The 20,462-nt window shown below is 39.4% G+C and overlaps 1 protein-coding gene across 3 annotated transcripts in view; it reads left to right on the forward strand.

Annotated features, from left to right (window-relative positions):
* The window catches only part of hfp (Poly(U)-binding-splicing factor hfp), a 34,064-nt gene extending 16,571 nt beyond the window's left edge, over positions 1–17,493 (forward strand). For 2 of the 3 annotated variants that reach the window (XM_088256219.1, XM_088256222.1), the window contains 12 exons: positions 1,239–1,458; positions 2,155–2,358; positions 4,471–4,611; positions 5,755–5,916; positions 6,743–6,888; positions 8,887–8,958; positions 11,735–11,845; positions 12,422–12,483; positions 13,887–14,029; positions 15,657–15,834; positions 16,664–16,826; positions 17,161–17,493. In XM_088256219.1, the coding sequence (XP_088112345.1) occupies positions 1,239–1,458; positions 2,155–2,358; positions 4,471–4,611; positions 5,755–5,916; positions 6,743–6,888; positions 8,887–8,958; positions 11,735–11,845; positions 12,422–12,483; positions 13,887–14,029; positions 15,657–15,834; positions 16,664–16,826; positions 17,161–17,270 (1,712 nt within the window). In that variant the 3' untranslated portion in view covers positions 17,271–17,493. The remainder of the gene's footprint in view (positions 1–1,238; positions 1,459–2,154; positions 2,359–4,470; positions 4,612–5,754; positions 5,917–6,742; positions 6,889–8,886; positions 8,959–11,734; positions 11,846–12,421; positions 12,484–13,886; positions 14,030–15,656; positions 15,835–16,663; positions 16,827–17,160) is intronic. The other variant, XM_088256221.1, reaches the window with a different exon arrangement.
* Positions 17,494–20,462: the final 2,969 nt, after the last annotated feature.

Below are 20,462 nucleotides of genomic sequence, written 5' to 3' on the forward strand. Positions count from 1 at the left end.
TACAAGAAGATGATCCGGAGGACGAGTGAAAATTTTACTATGAATTTTCATCCCCAAGGGGGGAGATGTAATAAAATAACTAGGTACCTACCTATACATTTTATTAAGTACTTACAAAAAGTACCTACATAAAACAGTTCTACCACCAGATGCCGCATGCGTCGCTCAGAATAAAACAAAAGACTTCCGATAATATTATTAACTGTCAGAATCAGATAGATAGATAGATAGATAGATATAAAAATTATTATAAAGATAAATTAAGAATAAACTTTAATTACAAAGCAACACATTGTTTATTTTATTATTATACACCCACTTTACATATTATTTACACTTAATTTTCAAAAGGAAAATATTACCACGTTATATATATATATATATATATATATATATATATATATATATATATATATATATATATATATATATATATATATATATATATATATATATATATATATATATGTATATATTTACATCTTCTTACAGTAAAGGAAACATTTTTTTAAAAATTCTTTCAGACTCTTTTCATTCTCCATACATTCAGGCATCTCATCATACATTTTCAAACCCTTTTACATTAAACAATTTTGCGATTCGGTTTTTTTCAACAATGGCAGTCTTATTCTATCCTTATTTCGAGTAATATGTTCATGAAACTTTTTATTTAACACTATTTTGTCCGCCTCCGTGGTATAATAATGGTCAGCGTGTTTAGCTACCGTGCTGGAGGTCCCGGGTTCGATTCCCAGGGGGGGTGAAAACAAATATTAGTGATTTTACACTGTAATATTTATTTAATATTACCCTGGACTGGTTCCTGAAGCGCGAGAGTGACCATCTCGCCTTCGTGTAAGTAACGATCAAGATAACACTGTGTCAATTTGATGCAGTGCCCTATGCACCATTGGGTGCGGATAAGGGTTATAAAAATTATCCTTGATTTTACATAGTAATATTTATTTAATATTACCCTGGACTGGTTCCTGAAGCGCAAGAGTGATCACCTTGCCTTCATGTATGTAATGATCAAGATAACACGGCGTCAATTCGATGCAGTGCCCTATGCACAAAGGTATAATTCATACTGCAGACTGAGGAAACACATGACAAAAATTAGACTACATGACTCCCCAGTATGCAGATTTTGTATGTAATTTTGTTCAAGAGCAAAGTGCGCTCTTTTAGTCTGCAAAGTGTGGTACGTGGAGTGTAGCGCGTCATTGTGCCCCCAGGGCCCGGGTCCAAGTGCGCCACGCTGCCGGCCATCCTGGGCGGGTCGCTGCAGCGGCTGGGCACGGAGCAGGCCGACTCGGTGGCGCGCGCCAAGAAGTACGCCATGGAACAGAGCATCAAGATGGTGCTCATGAAGCAGACGCTCGCGCACCAGCAGCAGCAGATGGCCAGCCAGCGCACGCAGGTGCAGCGCCAGCAGGCGCTCGCGCTCATGTGCAGGTCCGTGCGCCATCGCACTCATGTGCTTTGAAGCTTAGAATGTTCACCATTATACAAAATAAGCTTAGAATGTTCACCATTCTCATGTTAATTGAAGCTTAGAATGTTCATTTTATTCATATAAATGGAAGCTTGGAATGTTCACCATTCTCATTTAAATTGAAGCTTGGAATATTCACCAATCTCATATTTATCCACACTTAAAACGTTCACTGTTTTCATGTAAATTGAAGCTTAGAATATTATACATTCTCATATAATTTGGATCTTAGAATGTTCACCATTGTCATATAAATTAAAGCTTAAAATGTTCAGCCTTCGCATATAAATTGAACCTTAGAATATTCACCAATCTCATATTTATCTACACTTAAAATGTTCACTATTTTCATGTAAATTGAAGCTTAGAATATTCACCAATCTCATATTTATCTACACTTAAAATTTTCACTATTTTCATGTAAATTGAAGCTTAGAATATTCACCAATCTCATATTTATCTACACTTAAAATTTTCGCTATTTTCATGTAAATTAAAGCTGGGAATGTTTTCCATTCTCATATTTATTGAAGCTTAGAATGTTCATCAATCTCTTATTTATTTACACTTAAAATGTTCTCCATTCTCATATTTATAAACACTTACAATGTTCACCATTCTCATATTACACTTAGAATGTTCTCATATGTCCTCAGGGTGTACGTGGGCAGCATCTCCTTTGAGCTGAAGGAGGACACGATCCGGCAGTCGTTCCTGCCCTTTGGCCCCATCAAGTCCATCAACATGTCCTGGGACCCCGTCACCCAGAAGCACAAGGGCTTCGCCTTCGTCGAGTACGAGATCCCCGAGGCCGCGCAGCTCTCCCTCGAGCAGATGAACGGCGTCATGATCGGCGGCCGGTGAGTGCTGCACGCGCACACACTCTCTCACACACCACACGCACACACTCACACACCACACGCACACACTCTCTCACACACCACACGCACACACTCTCTCACACACACCACACGCACACACTCTCACACACACCACACGCACACACTTTCACACACACCACACGCACCCATCTCTCACACTCCGTCGGGTGCAAGATCCCCGAGGCCGCGCGGCTCTCCCTCGAGCAGATGAACGGCGTCATGATCGGCGGCCGGTGAGTGCTGCACGCGCACACACTCTCTCACACACCACACGCACACACTCTCACACGCACCACACGCACACACTCTCTCACACACTCCATCCGGTGCTAGGTCCCCGAGGCCGCGCAGCTCTCACTCGAGCAGATGAACGGCGTCATGATCGGCCACCGGTGAGTGCTGCACGCGCACACACTCTCGCACACACACTCTCGCACACACCACACGCACACACATTCACGTTTGTTGGCATGCGCATTCATCATACACTCGTTCACACACATTATATCATATACTCGAGGAAGCACATTTTTATAAACATAAACAATGCACTCGAACTCATAAACATGCGCACGCAAACACACACATTTTTTAACAGAATCTCATCTCTCTTTTTGACAGAATTTCAACACTCTTCTTAACAGCTATCAGAATTTGGACACTCTTTTTAACAAAAATTCAACGCTCTTTTTAACAGAATTACAACTTCTTTTTAATGGTATTTCAACACTCTTTTTAATGGTATTTCAACACTCTTTTTAATGGAATTTCAACACTCTTTTTAATGGAATTTCAACACTCTTTTTAATGGAATTTAAACACTCTTTTTAATGGAATTTCAACACTCTTTTTAATGGAATTTCAACACTCTTTTTTAATGGAATTTCAACACTCTTTTTAATGGAATTTCAACACTCTTTTTAATGGAATTTAAACACTCTTTTTAATGGAATTTCAACACTCTTTTAATGGAATTTCAACACTCTTTTTAATGTAATTTCAACACTCTTTTTAATGGAATTTCAACACTCTTTTTAATGGAATTTCAACACTCTTTTTAATGGAATTTCAACACTCTTTTTAATGGAATTTCAACACTCTTTTTAATGGAATTTCAACACTCTTTTTAATGGAATTTCAACACTCTTTTTAATGGAATTTCAACACTCTTTTTAATGGAATTGCAACACTCTTTTTAATGGAATTTCAACACTCTTTTTAATGGAATTGCAACACTCTTTTTAATGGAATTTCAACACTCTTTTTAATGGAATTTCAACACTCTTTTTAATGGAATTTCAACACTCTTTTAACAGAACATGAACATGTCTACAGGAAATTGGATTCGAGTGAAAATTGTACAATAACATCTCACAGAAATAGTATGAAACAGAGAACTATTCTTGTAAATAATAATAACACAAATATTTATACTTTTATATAATTTATATTTGAAGCACTAACTTTGTCGTTTTCCATTTTAACTGTCCGCCTCCGTAGTGTAATGGTCAGCGCTCTTGGCTACCGTTCTGGAGGTCCCGGGTTCGATTCCCAAGGGGGGTAAAATAAATATAAGTGATTTTTTCACTGTCATATTTATTCAATATTACCCGGGACTGGTACCTGAAGCGGAGGGCTGATCACCTTTCCTTCATGTGTAAACCATCAAGATAACACTGCGTTTATATGACCCAGTGCCCTATGCACCATTGGGGTGCGGATAAGGGTTTTATTATTTTATTATTAACTTTGTCATTTTCCATTTTATAATTAAAATGCATCTCTGTTTTAAAATCGTCACAAATGTGATTTTAAAACAAAGTTACATTTTAATGACCGAAATAAGACTTGGCACGATCAGATCAATCAGAACCCAAAATCTGGCAATGTCACAAGGCTGCGTAATCGGAGGGCATGTATGACTAGATGTATGGATGTGAAGGAGGCGAGGAGTGTATGTCAGGACAGAAGAGTGTGGCGTTCCATCCTCTCTGCCTACCCCTTCGGCAGGCAGAGAAACTGCGTGTTGGTAGTAGTACATTTTAATTATATTTATATTTTTAATTAATTAATTTATAATACCTTTTATAGGAACATCAAGGTGGTGGGGCGGCCTTCCAACATGCCGCAGGCGCAGGCCGTGATCGATGAAATCCAGGAAGAGGCCAAGAGCTATAACCGGATTTACATCGCCAGCATACACGCCGATCTCACGGAGGACGACATCAAGAGGTAGGCTGCCGCGCGTCCCTCCGGAGACCTCACCCCGCGCCCTCTCGGTCGGGTACAGGGGAGTGTGAAGAGATGCGTGAATGGAAAAGAGGCAAAGGTTGACAGCAGAGACAGATTGCTGCGGCGTTCTATTGTGCGATAAGCTGAAATGTCGTAGTATTTGGCCCGTGATGACAAGTCTGCCCCGAGCGGCTGCGGGCGTGAGACGTCACTTGGCAGATCTCCGCCCGCGCGCCCACGTGAGAGACACGCATAGCTGATAAGATCTGAGGCCTGATGTGACCGTCGGCCTTTGAACCGGTCACACGATGCTAACTAACTAACCGTCACGCCGCTTCTCTGCCGCAGGGGTAGGCAGAGAGAATAGAACGCCACACCACTCTGTCTTCGCCAATTCGCCTCTTCCACGTTCATGCGTCTCCTCATACATACCCGACGATTGTTACGACTCCTAACCTAACAAGATGCAATAATTTTTTTTAATGACATCAAAATTTTGCAACCAACGGTGCATAGGGCACTGGATCACATCGAAATGGTGTTATATTGCACAGTGATATGTAACAAAATACGGCAAATTTTTGAAAGAAAAAAAAACGTGTGAATCTGATGAATTTATGTGGCTAATGTGGTCGGTAGTAGAAGCAGAGGAAGTTCGGGGAAAACTTGACATGGTCGAGTATTTCAAATACTTAATCGTGGTCAAGTCAGGAGCCGGAATAATCGGCGGATGATATGTATGAGGAGATGTACGAATGTGGAAGAGGCGAGGATTGTTCGTAAATACGGAATGGTGTGGCGTTCTCCCTGCCTACCCCTGTGGAGAGCGCCGTGATGGTTAGTTAGTTGGTTATTAAATAAATCTATACTTTCAAAAGCATTGGCTAACATGTGAAGCCGCGGAATGGGAGAGAACATGGCACAGTTTGCGCTATGTACAAATACTGGGAATACAGATTTTTGCCTAGTACCTCTTTGACGCACGCTAATATGTTAAATATTTTACCGTAATATGGTAAATATGCACCTCTGAAATTTCTTAGTTTGGTAGGCGTACCATGAATAGGAAAAGTTTGCGGAATACATACTACTCTGCAGGATGGGAGATGTTTGGTTTACCGAAGGGCCGCTGTCTGATTTCAGCGTGTTTGAGGCGTTTGGCCCCATCACGTACTGCAAGCTGGCGTACGGCGCCTCCGCGCACAAGCACAAGGGCTACGGCTTCATCGAGTACGACACGCTACAGTCGGCGCTGGAGGCCATCGCCAGCATGAACCTCTTCGATCTAGGTGGCCAGTACCTCAGGTAAATCTATTTTTATTATTTAATACGGTTACAAAAGTTTTTTTTTCACAATTTAAATTAATTTTCTAGACGTTTCTACTTTTTCAATATTAAAATTAATAGCTCAGTTCTCTCCAATAAAGAGACTAAGCTCTTGTGATTGGAGAGGGACTTACACTTATTATTTATTGTTTATGTTTGTTGGTAATGTAATTTATTTTTATTATATTTATATGTATTTTTTTATATATCTATGTCTGCCTCCGTAGTGTAATGGTCAGCACGCTCGGCTACCGTTCTGGAGGTCCCGGGTTCGATTCCCAAGGGGGGGTCAAATAAATATAAGTAATTTTTTCACTGTAATATTTATTCAATACTACCCTGGACTGGTACCTGAAGCGGAGGGCTGATCACCTTTCCTTCATGTGTAAACGATCAAGATAACACTGCGTTTATATGAAGCAGTGCCCTATGCACCATTGGGGTGCAGATAAGGGTTTTATTATTATTATTATTATTATATATCTATACATTTATCATTTGGCACACAGTCTGTGCCGGTTGGCTGATGTTTGTTGTTAATGTTATTTATTTTTATCAAAATTATTTTTTGTGTTTTTCTTTTATATATCTACATTTATCTATATATATCTATACATTTATCATTCGGCACACAGTCTGTGCCGGTTAACCAGTGCAAGGCGTGCAGTTGGCACACAGTCCGTGCCGGGTGGCCAGTGCCAGTCGCGCGTTCGGCACACGGGCTGTGCCGCAGTGTCTCTAGACCGCCCATGGGCTTCTGACGACAATTTGTGTTTATGGTTTGTTGACGGTATGGTTTTTCCAGGGTCGGGCGCGCCATCACCCCTCCCAACGCGCTGATGGGCCCCGCAACCAACTCCATGATGCCCACGGCAGCTGCAGTCGCGGCCGCGGCCGCCACCGCCAAGATTCAGGCCATGGACGCCGTGGCCAGCAACGCGGTAGCGCTCGGTAAGCCCGCGTCTTCTTTGTTATCGGACAAATTGCATGAATGTGGAAGAGGCGAAGAATCTTTGCCAAGGCAGAGTGGTGTGTTGTTCTATTCTCTCTGCCTACCCCTGCTGGGAAGCCGCTTGATGATTAGTCAGTTTTTTAGTTTTTTTTAATCAATGTTTTACTTAGTAAATACCACTATTTCTTAAAATCTACTGTGACACGTGTTTCGATGCATTCCGCATCATTTTCAAACATCGTGGTATTTACTAAGTAAAACATTAATTAACAAAATAGTGGTATTTACTAAGTTAAACATTAATTAACAAAATATTGGTATTTACTAAGTAAAACATTAATTAACAAAATAGTGGTATTTACTAAGTAAAACATTAATTAACAAAATAGTGGTATTTACTAAGTTAAACATTAATTAACAAAATATTGGTATTTACTAAGTAAAACATTAATTAACAAAATAGTGGTATTTACTAAGTAAAACATTAATTAACAAAATATTGGTATTTACTAAGTAAAACATTAATTAACAAAATAGTGGTATTTACTATGTAAAACATTAATTAACAAAATAGTGGTATTTACTATGTAAAACATTAATTAACAAAATAGTGGTATTTACTAAGTAAAACATTAATTAACAAAATAGTGGTATTTACTAAGTAAAACATTAATTAACAAAATAGTGGTATTTACTAAGTAAAACATTAATTAACAAAATAGTGGTATTTACTAAGTAAAACATTAATTAACAAAATAGTGGTATTTACTAAGTAAAACATTAATTAACAAAATAGTGGTATTTACTAAGTAAAACATTAATTAACAAAATAGTGGTATTTACTAAGTAAAACATTAATTAACAAAATAGTGGTATTTACTATGTAAAACACTAATAAAAAATGGATAGATTTTACCACAAAGTGACTGCCGAATCAATTAATGGAATTGTTAGTTTTTATTAGACCCTTACTAGGCAGATGAGATGCGTGAATGCGGAAGAGGCAGGGATTGTCCGCAAAGGCATAAGTGTGGCGTTCTGTTTTCTATGCCCACCCCTGCGGAGAAGCGGCGCGATGGATAGTTAGTTTAGTTACTTAGTATCAAGTATGTTTTCTCCTCCTGTTTTGTCCGCCTCCGTAGTGTAATGGTCAGCACGCTCGGCTACCGTTCTGGAGGTCCTGGGTTCGATTCCCAGGGGGGGTCAAATAAATATAAGTGATTTTTTCACTCTAATATTTATTCAATATTACCCTGGACTGGTACCTGAAGCGGAGGGCTGATCACCTTTCCTTCGCGTGTTAACGATCAAGATAACACTATGTTTATATAATGCAGTGCCCTATGCACCATTGGGGTGCGGAAAAGGGTTTTAATTGAAAAATGTTTTCTAGGGATGAAATCAGTTATAATTGCAAATAAAAGTCTTCGAGTGCAAGCTAAATCTATGTTTACGGAAGCGTAGCATGGAGTTGGCAAAAGAAGGATGAAAGTAGACTGAAGTGGTAGGAGGACATGACATTATTTGTACGTTTTGACATCTCAACATAGACGAAGAAGAAGTCTGGGTATTGACAGAGCTCACAACCTGTCTTAATAATAATAATAATAATAATAAAACCCTTATCTGCACCACAATGGTGCATAGGGCACTGCGTAATATAAACGCAGTGTTATCTTGATCATTTACACATGAAGGAAAGGTGATCAGCCCTCCGCTTCAGGTACCAGTCTAGGGTAATATTGAATAAATATTACGGTGAAAGAATCACTTTAGATACTTTATATTTATTTTACTTTTATATTTATATACTTTTCATATTTATTTTACCCCCCTTGGGAATCGAACCCGGGACCTCCAGAACGGTAGCCGAGCGTGCTGACCATTACGCTACGGAGGCGGACAACCTGTCTTAGGGTAAAATATCTCACCTGGTTTGTCTGACAACGCCTGCAGATTACGGGGGGCGATTATTCTTATTCCCTTCTTTATTGCAGCTGCCGCCGTGGCCGCGGCCACCGCATCGTCCAAGATAACGACCATCGATCCCGTCCCCACGAGCGTCCTGGGTAAGTCCGTTCTTCTGTCCCTAATAGTGTACTCTGTCACCGATCATTCGCATCTCACTCTAGCATACTTGAACTGTGTAAGCGTGAGGAGCTCAAAGCTCAATGTTCTCTCTAGGTAGCAATATAATAATTCTTTTCTTCTCCGTCTTATTCCTCATTATTGAGGGTTGTGACCCTTGCGGAAGCAATGACTCTTCTCCAGTTATCCCTTGACTGCGCTGCACGTAGCGCTCCAACCACCGAGGTGCCTGCTGCTGCCTTAATTTGATCGGTCCATCGTGTGGGGATCTTCCTCTCCCTCTCTTCCCCTCCAGGCTACCCATCACAACTAGTCGTTCCAAGCTATCCTCGTTGCCACATGCAACGTGTCCAAACAACTGGAGAATCCGTCGGGACAGACATTGCCCAGAGTCAAGCCATCCGAGCGTAGTTCCTGGCGAATCCAGTATCCAGGTATTCGGTGACCGAGTCAAAAAACTCAAAGTAAAGAGAAAAGAAATCTTTCCCGTACTCTCTCCTTTGGAAATGGTATCCAGGCCAATTTTCCAACCTGACTACAATGCGTTTACTACAACCTGACTTTAAAAATGAGAATATCAATATAAAATATAATAGATACGGGCTCACAGTGTTTGTATTCCTCCGTAATATAATCATGTATTACATGAAAGTATTATAATATTACGTGGCTCGGGTATAATAAAATTAATAAAACCCTTATCCGCACCCCAATGGTGCATAGGGCACTGCGTCATATAAACGCAGTGTTATCTTGATGGTTTACACATGAAGGAAAGGTGATCAGCCCTCCGCTTCAGGTACCAGTCCAGGGTAATATTGAATAAATATGACAGTGAAAAAATCACTTATATTTATTTTACCCCCCTTGGGAATCGAACCCGGGACCTCCAGAACGGTAGCCGAGCGTGCTGACCATTACACTACGGAGGTGGTGGCTCGGGTATAGGTAATAATAACTCGTAATTAGGATGCAATCGGTTTATTCAACAGGTCGCCATGACAGTATAATGACTAGTGTGTGTAGTCTTCCCTGCCTCAATCTCATAAGGGATAACGTAAACATTCCCCGCGTGCACCCCGCCCTGCCCCTAGCGGGCGCACAGGGTCATAGTTCATGTTGCTAGAATTATTGCGCCGTAACATTAACCTTTTAACCGCGTTAACTTTGTTCCTAAGAGACGCTCGTGCGCGGCTGTATTTCGCCGTTTTTTAAATGATTACTTTTATCATGTATTTAGTTATGAAACAATTTATTTTCCTAAACAAAAACGTTCCATGGGATTCATTGTGCCTTTTTGGTACTCTATAATACACGTGTGTCACATTATTCTTGAAATATATCGTAATATAAACAAATTAGATCGTAACATAAATAAATCAAAGCACGCATCGTGTGTCACTCTTACCCACTGGCGATGCGTAGCGTCGAGAGTGAGACAGATATAGGGCATGATTATGGCGCGGACTAATTACCGACCGCAAGAAAAATCAGGGATCTGTTGTTTTATTTATCCTTGGGATGTTACAAATTATTAGTCAGATATTTCAACAGATGTCATAAGGCCGAGGATTGACGTATTATTTTATCCAAAGTTCCACACCATGAAAAAATCCCTCCAAGTTGAACTGAGGTTGGAAACTTGGAGCAAAGTGAAAACACAAACGCTTATGCGAGCCGCGTGGATCCGGTTAATATAAGGTTATTCATTTGCAGCGACGGAAATATATAATTTGGGAAAATATCAGGGATAATATCACCGATACACAAACGTTTTCAGTGTGTGGGTGCCGTGCTTTGCATATACGCGGATGTCGTAGCAAATTTAGGAGCACACGGATCGTCATAATCGGCGGTCGTGTCGCTACGCCAGCTGTCGCGGCTACTTGCGATGTATTTTTTCTCGTTTTCAGATACTTACCAGAGCTAACATTACAAAATTGTTACATTTTACTCCAACTATGGTCAGTAAAAGCGACATTTAGGAATATTTACGTTTTTCCCGTTTTTAAACCACATTTTAATATGGTGCTCAAAATACATATCACCGGTGTAAGCGGAATTTTTTAGCACCGTAAGGGAAAAGTTCATCTTTCCTGATGATTTTTTTAAAAGAGAAATATATATGTTTTTATTATTTACAAAAATACTTAAATTTCATACTATTTCTGTGAGCCTGAGCGGCTCATTATTAGAAATAGGTGTCAAATTGTGGTAGAGTGGGTTCCAACCGAGAAACTCTGACTTGAGAGTCCGCAACACTAACCACGGGACCACAGCCTGACACTTTGTTAGTTTGATCTCCGCTTGGGGGCTGTTTATCTCTCTCACAATGAATTTTTTTGCACCGCAAGGGAAAAGTTTCATTTGAAATTAGCCCAGTATACGCCGGCACGCATTAGCTCAGTATAAGGCGTAGGACGCAGCAAATCTCGGTCACAACTGTCGTCAAGAAAAGGCGATTCAGTTGGCTTGGCCATGTACTCCGCATGCCTCCCGAGAGCCGCCATCAAGCTCGCCTCCTTTACAAGGTGTCAGGTTCCCGACCACTGCTGACAATTCGGCGGCAGTTCTCGTCAGAACTTCGGGATGCGGATCTGACTTGGGAGAACGCAAGGGAGCTGGCAGTCGACAGAAAAGCCTGTAGACAGTTTGTAGACCTACAGTATGCTCCACCTAGGGAGTGGATATGGTTTAATTATTTAATTAATTATACGCCAGCACGACATGGCATATAATACACGCCTCGCGTTGCAGGTCTGTCGAAGCTGCACCCGGGGATGGGGCTCCCGGTGCCGGCGCTGCCCTCGCTCGTGACCCCCACCATGCTGGGAGGTACGGTGACTTCGAACCCGCCAATCATTCCAGGTGCGAATTGTGTGTCCCAATTTTAACATAATTTATCTTGTACTTTAGCTTTGATCTTTGCTAGATATTTACCATTAACGGCATATCGCTCACTCCTTTCACCAACGTCATAAATATAAAAAATCGTCAATTTTCAGTTGTGCATGTTTTCGGAATGCCCAGAAAATGTACTATATCCCAGCAAAAGCGGCATATTTTTAACTTAATATTTACCCGCTACAGGGCAGAAAGTGTTGCTTTTGCATTTTGAAGAAAAGGTATTGTTTAATAATTTTTTAAAAATATACTCAATATGTTTCAAATGGAGAAAAAACCTTCAGGATTTACCTAAAAAGATCTGTTGCACAGTAAAAAGTTCAATAAGTGCCCTGATATTTATTTTTAATACATTTTATTATATTTTTAAACTTTAAAAACATTCTCCTGAAAAATCAAGTTTTTCGATATGTGACGTTGTTGAAAGGAGTGAGTGATATGTGAAATTTTGTTCATGGAATGTTACAATTACCTGTTTTTTTTTGTTACTCATTATTCAATTTCCAAATAAATAATAAATATATTTTTTTGCCCTTCTAGTTCCCCTCGGAGCCCTGCCCACAGTTGCCCCCGTAATCCCTCCGCCCGGAATAGCAATCCCGGTAAGTACACCCGTCTCTGAAGTCCCACCAAAACAGGTTTATTTTACACCTGAATAGGTTCTGATCTAATATATAATATAATCTCCTACTAAAACAGGTTTATTTTACACCTGAATAGGTTCTGATCTAATATATAATATAATCTACTAAAACAGGTTTATTTTACACCTGAATAGGTTCCGATCTAATATATAATATAATCTCCTACTAAAACAGGTTTATTTTACACCTGAATAGGTACCTATCTAATATATAATATAATCTCCTTCCAAAACAGGTTTATTTTACACCTGAATAGGTACCTATCTAATATATAATATAATCTCCTACTAAAACAGGTTTATTTTACACCTGAATAGGTTCTGATCTAATATATAATATAATCTCCTACTAAAACAGGTTTATTTTACACCTGAATAGGTTCCGATCTAATATATAATATAATCTCCTACTAAAACAGGTTTATTTTACACCTGAATAGGTACCTATCTAATATATAAAATAATCTCCTACTAAAACAGGTTTATTTTACACCTGAATAGGTACCTATCTAATATATAATATAATCTCCTACTAAAACAGGTTTATTTTACACCTGAATAGGTACCTATCTAATATATAATATAATCTCCTACTAAAACAGGTTTATTTTACACCTGAATAGGTTCTGATCTAATATATAATATAATCTCCTACTAAAACAGGTTTATTTTACACCTGAATAGGTTCTGATCTAATATATAATATAATCTCCTACTAAAACAGGTTTATTTTACACCTGAATAGGTACCTATCTAATATATAATATAATCTCCTACTAAAACAGGTTTATTTTACACCTGAATAGGTACCTATCTAATATATAATATAATCTCCTACTAAAACAGGTTTATTTTACACCTGAATAGGTACCTATCTAATATATAATATAATCTCCTACTAAAACAGGTTTATTTTACACCTGAATAGGTTCTGATCTAATATATAATATAATCTCCTACTAAAACAGGTTTATTTTACACCTGAATAGGTTCTGATCTAATATATAATATAATCTCCTACTAAAACAGGTTTATTTTACACCTGAATAGGTTCCGATCTAATATATAATATAATCTCCTACTAAAACAGGTTTATTTTACACCTGAATAGGTACCTATCTAATATATAATATAATCTCCTACTAAAACAGGTTTATTTTACACCTGAATAGGTACCTATCTAATATATAATATAATCTCCTACTAAAACAGGTTTATTTTACACCTGAATAGGTTCTGATCTAATATATAATATAATCTCCTACTAAAACAGGTTTATTTTACACCTGAGTAGATTCTGATGTAATATATAATATAATCTCCTACCTGTTTATATTGCTTTAACGTAACCTCACAATCCAGACGCCCACGCTGACGGTGGCGCCCCCAGCGGCCCTGCCGGCGGCCCCGGTGCCGCAGGCCCTGCCCCCCGTGCAGAGCATGGCCCCCCTGCAGGCCATGCAGCCAGCCCCGCAGCTCAACGGCAACAGCAACATGGCCATCAGGTAATATCACATTGAAGGCGATGAATTTCGTAAATAAATTCATTTTTACATATTGTGTAATTGCCTCAACATACAGTTTTCATCTCTAGTGAAGTTCTAGTGATTCAATCTTCTTCTTCTTCTTTCTGCGCCACTTGTAACGAAGATCGGCGATCATCATGGCTATCTTCACTTTAGATGCTGCAGCTCGGAACAGAGATTTCTTCAATAATAATGGATTATCTCTAATCGAAGGAGTTAGTTTTCATATTATTTTTTGACATCTCATCTCAGAATATGGAAGTCTGGGCATTTACGGAGCTGATGACCGTCATAAAAAGCTTCTTTTCATCTCACTAATAGATGTCTCTAATGAGGTTCTAGTGATTCAAGAACAATGTTTCAAAATTGGTTCATTTATCGCTCACTCCTTTCAAGAACGTCATAAATCAAAAATCGACAATTTTCAGTTGTGCATGTTTTCGGAATGCCCAGAAAATGTACTATATCCCAGCAAAAGAGGCATATTTTTAACTCAATATTTACCCGCTACAGGGCAGAAAGTGTTGTTTTTGCATTTTGAAGAAAAGGTATTATTTAATTATTTTTTTAAAATATACTAAATATTTTTCAAATGGAGAAAAAACCTTCAGGTTTTACCTAAAAAGAACTGCTGCGCAGTAAAAAATTCAATAAGTTACTTGATACTTATTTTTAATACATTGTATTATATTCTTAAACTTTAAAAACGTTCTCCTGAGAAATCAAGTATATTGATTTATGACGTTCTTGAAAGGAGTGAGCGATATATATATAGAACTTCCAAGAATTTGAGTAGTGTGGTTGTCAATAATGGGTAGAATTGGTGAATGTCACACGTGTGTAAAGTGATGACTTATACCAGCCTATGACGGTCGTCAGCCCTGTAAATGCCCAGACTACCATATTGTTCTTCATCTTTGATGAGATGTCAGAAAATAATACAGTTTGTGTTTACAAACATTCTTTTGGTAGAGGGCGGGAGATGCTTATAAGCGTTCTATATACAGTGGAACCCCTCTCATAAGGAGTATAATTCGTGCCAGATTCTTACTTGTTATACGAAACACTCGTTATACGAAACACTCGTTATACGAAAAAAATATTGTTTTATCTGACGCAGAAGTCCCAGCTCAAGAGTGAATGTCTTCTGCATTTTGAAATTTAAAAAAATTAGCTTTGAACCAAAAAAAAAAATTTTAAATTTAGTTTTGATATTTTAAATTTTTTTATGTAAGTAAAAAAGTAAATAAGTGATTTTTTCACTGTAATATTTATTCAATATTAATTACCCTGGACTGGTACCCGAAGCGGAGGGCTGATCACCTCTCCTTCGTGTGTTGAGGATCAAGATAACACTGCGTTTATATGATGCAGTGCCCTATGCACCATCGGGTGCGGATAAGGGTTAGAAGAAAAAGGAAGAATTTTTTTTTAATCACTTATTGAATATTTTTTTAAGTGTTTTTTTTTAAATGAGCTAAGACATGAGTGGGGACACCAGGCGGGAATGTGTCGGGTCAGGTTGGGGTAGTGCGGAATGGGGATGTCTCTGAGGCCCGATGAGTGGGGACGCCAGACGGGTCGCGTGACGCTTGTCCTGTTCCAGAAGGCTGGAGGCGGCGCGGCAGCAGGAGCAGCTGCAGCGCAAGCTGCTGGCGGGCGGCGAGCCGCAGACGCTGCAGCAGCAGGAGAACATGAGCATCAAGGGGCAGAGCGCGCGCCACCTCGTGATGCAGCGCCTCATGCGCACCAAGGAGTCGCGCGTGCTCATACTCAACAACATGGTAACAGCTCTCTCTCTCTCTCTGTAATCTGTGCCGGGCACAGTCTGTGCCGGGCACACAGTCTGTGCCGGGCACATTGTCAGTGCCGGGCACACAGTAAGTGCCGGGCACATAGTCAGTGTCTGGCATACAGTCAGTGCCTGGCACACAGTCTGTGCCCGGCACACAGTTTGTGTCAGGTAGGATTTTATGCTCGGCACACAGTCTGCCATATTAGATATTGTTAGGAGTGCGCCACAGTCAGTGTCAGCTTGCACACAGTCAGTGTCAGCTTGTATATTACCAAGCGTGCGTTGTTCACAGTCTATGCTAGCTTGGATATTACCTAGCGTGCGTGCACACAGTGTGTGCCAGCTTGGATAGTGCAAAGAACGCGGTTTGCACACAATCTGTGCCCCCTTGGATAGTGCCGGGCGTGCGTTTTTCATACAGCCTGTGCCAGCTTGGATAGTACCAAGAGTGCATTTGGCACACAGTCTGCGCCAGATTAGATAGTGTTAGGAGTGCGCTTGATGCACAGTCTGCTTGGAAAACTGCTATCGTGCCAAATACACTTTTGGCACACAGTTTTAGCCAGCTTTGATAGTTAGGGTGTGCATTTGGCACATAGTCTGTGCAAGCTTGTAATGTACCAAGCACGCATTTGGCACGCAGTCTGTGCCAGCTTGGATATTGCCAGTCGCGTGTCTGGCACATAGTCTGTGCCAGCATGCATTTATTTTTAATGTCTATAAAGTATTGTAAAAAGAATAAATTATAGTAAATAAGAATAAAATACATGATGCTGGGCGGAGTGTAGAGTCGGAGTGTAGAGCGTGTGGTGCTACAGGTGGGCCCCGAGGACGTGGACCAGAGCCTGCAGGAGGAGATCCAGGAGGAGTGCGGGAAGTACGGGGAGGTGGGGAGGGTGATCATCTACAACGAGCGGCAGGCGGACGTGCCGCATCCGACCGTCATAGTCAAGATCTTCGTGGAGTTCACCACCATGGCCGGTAAGGATGCAGAACTATTTCTATCCCATTTTATAATTTAAAAAAATCAAAATTATAATCAAAATATACAGCACTTGTGTGCGACCCATCATGATATATCGCTCTCTCCTTTCAACAACGTCATATATCAAAAATCGTCAATTTTCAGTTGTGCATGTTTTTAGAATGCCCAGAGAATGTACTATATCCCAGCAAAAGCAGCATATTTTTAACTTAATATTTACCCGCTACAGGGCAGAAAGTGTTGTTTTTGCATTTTGATGAAAAGGTTTTTTTTTTTATTATTATACGATATGACCTTTATTAACGGTCTCTGTTTGTGTCTGTGTTTCAGAAGCCGAGTCGGCCGTGGAGGCCCTGAACGGGCGCTACTTTGGCGGGCGCACGGTCCGCGCCGCCATCTACGACCAGGATCTGTTTGACCACGGGGACCTCAGCGGGTAGCTCGCCCCGCCAGGCTGCTGTGACCGGACCTGCGGAGCCCTGTGCGGGGAGGCGTCGCCACCAGCACCGGGACGGCGTTCCTCACCCCCACTCGGCCAATGTTACCTTGCGGCTTTAGTTTGGCATATTGCGTACTGTCAAACGTATCGGCAGACAGATTTACGCGATACGCAGCGAAATTCTAATTTAAAAACAATTTTCGCGGTTTATATATATATATATACATGCATACATACTGACACTTATATGCTCACACACTCCTTTCAACGTCATATATCAAAAATCGTCAATTTTCAGTTGTGTTTTCGGAATGCCCAGAAAATGTACTATACCCCAGCAAAGCAGCATATTTTTAACTTAATATTTACCCGCTACAGGGCAGAAAGTGTTGTTTTCGCATTTTGAAGAAAAGGTATTGTTTAATTATTTTTTTAAATACACAAAATATTTTTCAAATGGAGAAAAAACCTTCAGGTTTTACCTAAAAAGATCTGTTGCACAGTAAAAAGTTCAATAAGTGGCTTGATATTTATTTTTAATACATTGTGTTACATTTTTAAACTTCAAAAACGATCTCCTGAAAATTTTTTTGATATATGACATTGTTAATCTTTTAACTGTGTTAACTTTGTTCCTGAGAGACGCCCGTGTGTGGCTGTATTATGCCATTTTTAAAATGATTACTTTTATCATGTATTTAGTTAAGAAACGATTTATTTTCCTAAACATAAATGTTCAATGAGATTCATTGTGCCTTTTTGGTACTCTATAATACACTCGCGTCACATTATTCTTGAAATATATCGTAATATAAACAAATTAGATCGTAACATAAATAAATCAAAGCACGCATCGTGTGTCACTCTTACCCACTGGCGATGCGTAGCGTCGAGAGTGAGACAGATATAGGGCACGATTATGGCGCAGACTAGGCCAAGGCCAAGGATTGACGTATTATTTTATCCAGAGTTCCACACCATGAAGAAATCCCTTCAAGTTGAACTGAGGTTGGAAACTTGGAACAATTTAAAAACACAAACGCTTATGTCAGCCGCGTGTGGGGCATGTTTTGTGAAAACACATACGGTTGTGCGAGCCGCGTGGATCCGGTTAAAGGAGTGAGCGATATATGTATCTATGTAATGTACACACACTTACACATACATGACTATGATATAATTATTCCAATATAAATTTCGATCAGAGAGCCGTGAATGACACCCTCTCGTCCTGTATACATCGTCCTGTACGTATGTGTAGTACTGGAGGCCTTGGGCTGTGTTGGGGCAACGCTAGCCAGTTTAGTTTAGTTTAGTTATATGTAGGGCCTAGGAAGATGGACCCTCCCACGCTGTATACTGCGGTGAGCCACGAATCGCAAGATCCGGCATTCGTAGCCAGGAAACATTCATATTCAATTCAAATCAAACCCTTATCCGCACCCCAATGGTGCATAGGGCACTGCATTATATAAACGCAACGTTATCTTGATAGTTAACACACGAAGGAAAGGTGATCAGCCCTCCGCTTCAGGTGCCAGTCCAGGGTAATATTGAATAAATATTCAATTCAATTTCAAACCCTTATCCGCGCCCCAATGGTGCATAGGGCACTGCGTTATATAAATGCAGTGTTATCTCGATGATTAACACACGAAGGAAAGGTGATCAGCCCTCCGCTTCAGGTGCCAGTCCAGGGTAATATTGAATAAATATTCAATTCAATTTCAAACCCTTATCCGCGCCCCAATGGTGCATAGGGCACTGCGTTATATAAATGCAGTGTTATCTCGATGATTAACACACGAAGGAAAGGTGATCAGCCCTCCGCTTCAGGTGCCAGTCCAGGGTAATATTGAATAAATATTACAGTGAAAAAATCACTTATATTTATTTGACCCCCCTGTGACAATTTTTTCCAATTGGGATGTCTACCTAGATTTTTTTATTAATTTTGGGCGACCACAAAGGGTTGATAAATTTTCCAATTTGTGGGTCACGACAGTATACAGTGGTATTTGTGGGAGCGGTCAACGTGTAATGAAGCAATAATAGTATTTAATTAATGTAATATTTTTAAGATTGTAAATTGTATCATTATTATTATTATTATTGATTATTAAATAAGATGGAACAATTTCTTGATTTTTATTTCTTTTTTATTATCTTTTTCCAAGTTGTTATTCATGCCTTGGGTTTTGAACCACACTGTTTGCAGACTAATCGAATGTTTGCGGAAATCAATATTTCTTGAATTTATTTTGCAATGGAATCGAACCCGCGATGTCAAGCGTGTCAAGGCAAACTATGCCACAGCATCTGTTAGTTATATATATATATATATATTATATATATATATATATATATATATATATATATATATATATATATATATATATATATATATATATATATATATATATATATCTGTCTGTCTGTAACCCTTATCCGCACCCAATGGTGCATAGGGCACTGCATCGTATTGACGCAAAGTTATCTTGATCATTAATTATATGAAGGCATGGTGTGATCACTCCTGCGCTTCAGGGACCAGTCCAGAGTAATATTAAATAAATATCAAGAGCAAGTTCGCCAATATTTATTCTCACCCCCCCTGGGAATCGACCCTGGGACCTCCAGCACGGTAGCAACACCACGACGGCGGACTATATATATTTATATATATATATATATATATATATATATATATATATATATATATATATATATATTTCGTCCGCCTCCGTAGTGTAATGGTCAGCACGCTCGGCTACCGTTCTGGAGATCCCGGGTTCGATTCCCAGGGGGGGTCAAATAAATATAAGTGATTTTTTCACTGTACTATTTATTTAATATTACCCCGGACTGGTGCCCAAAGCGGAGGGCTGATCACCTTTCCTTCATGTGTAAACGATCGAGATAACACTGCGTTTATATGAAGCAAAGCCCTATGCACCATTGGGGTGCGGATAAGGCTTTTATTATATATATATATATATATATATATATATATATATATATATATATATATATATATATATATATATATATATTTATATATATATATATATATATATATACATATATATATATATACATACATGTGTGTGTGTGGGGGGGGAAATAATAAAATATAAAAAACGGTTAAATTTCAATTTATTTATTTATCAAATTTGGCTTAACAGTTTTGCTC

This window comes from Brachycentrus maculatus, unplaced genomic scaffold (genome assembly GCF_059751285.1).
Source record: "Brachycentrus maculatus isolate JH-2025_06_01 unplaced genomic scaffold, ASM5975128v1 h1tg000059l, whole genome shotgun sequence".
Lineage (NCBI taxonomy): Eukaryota > Metazoa > Arthropoda > Insecta > Trichoptera > Brachycentridae > Brachycentrus > Brachycentrus maculatus.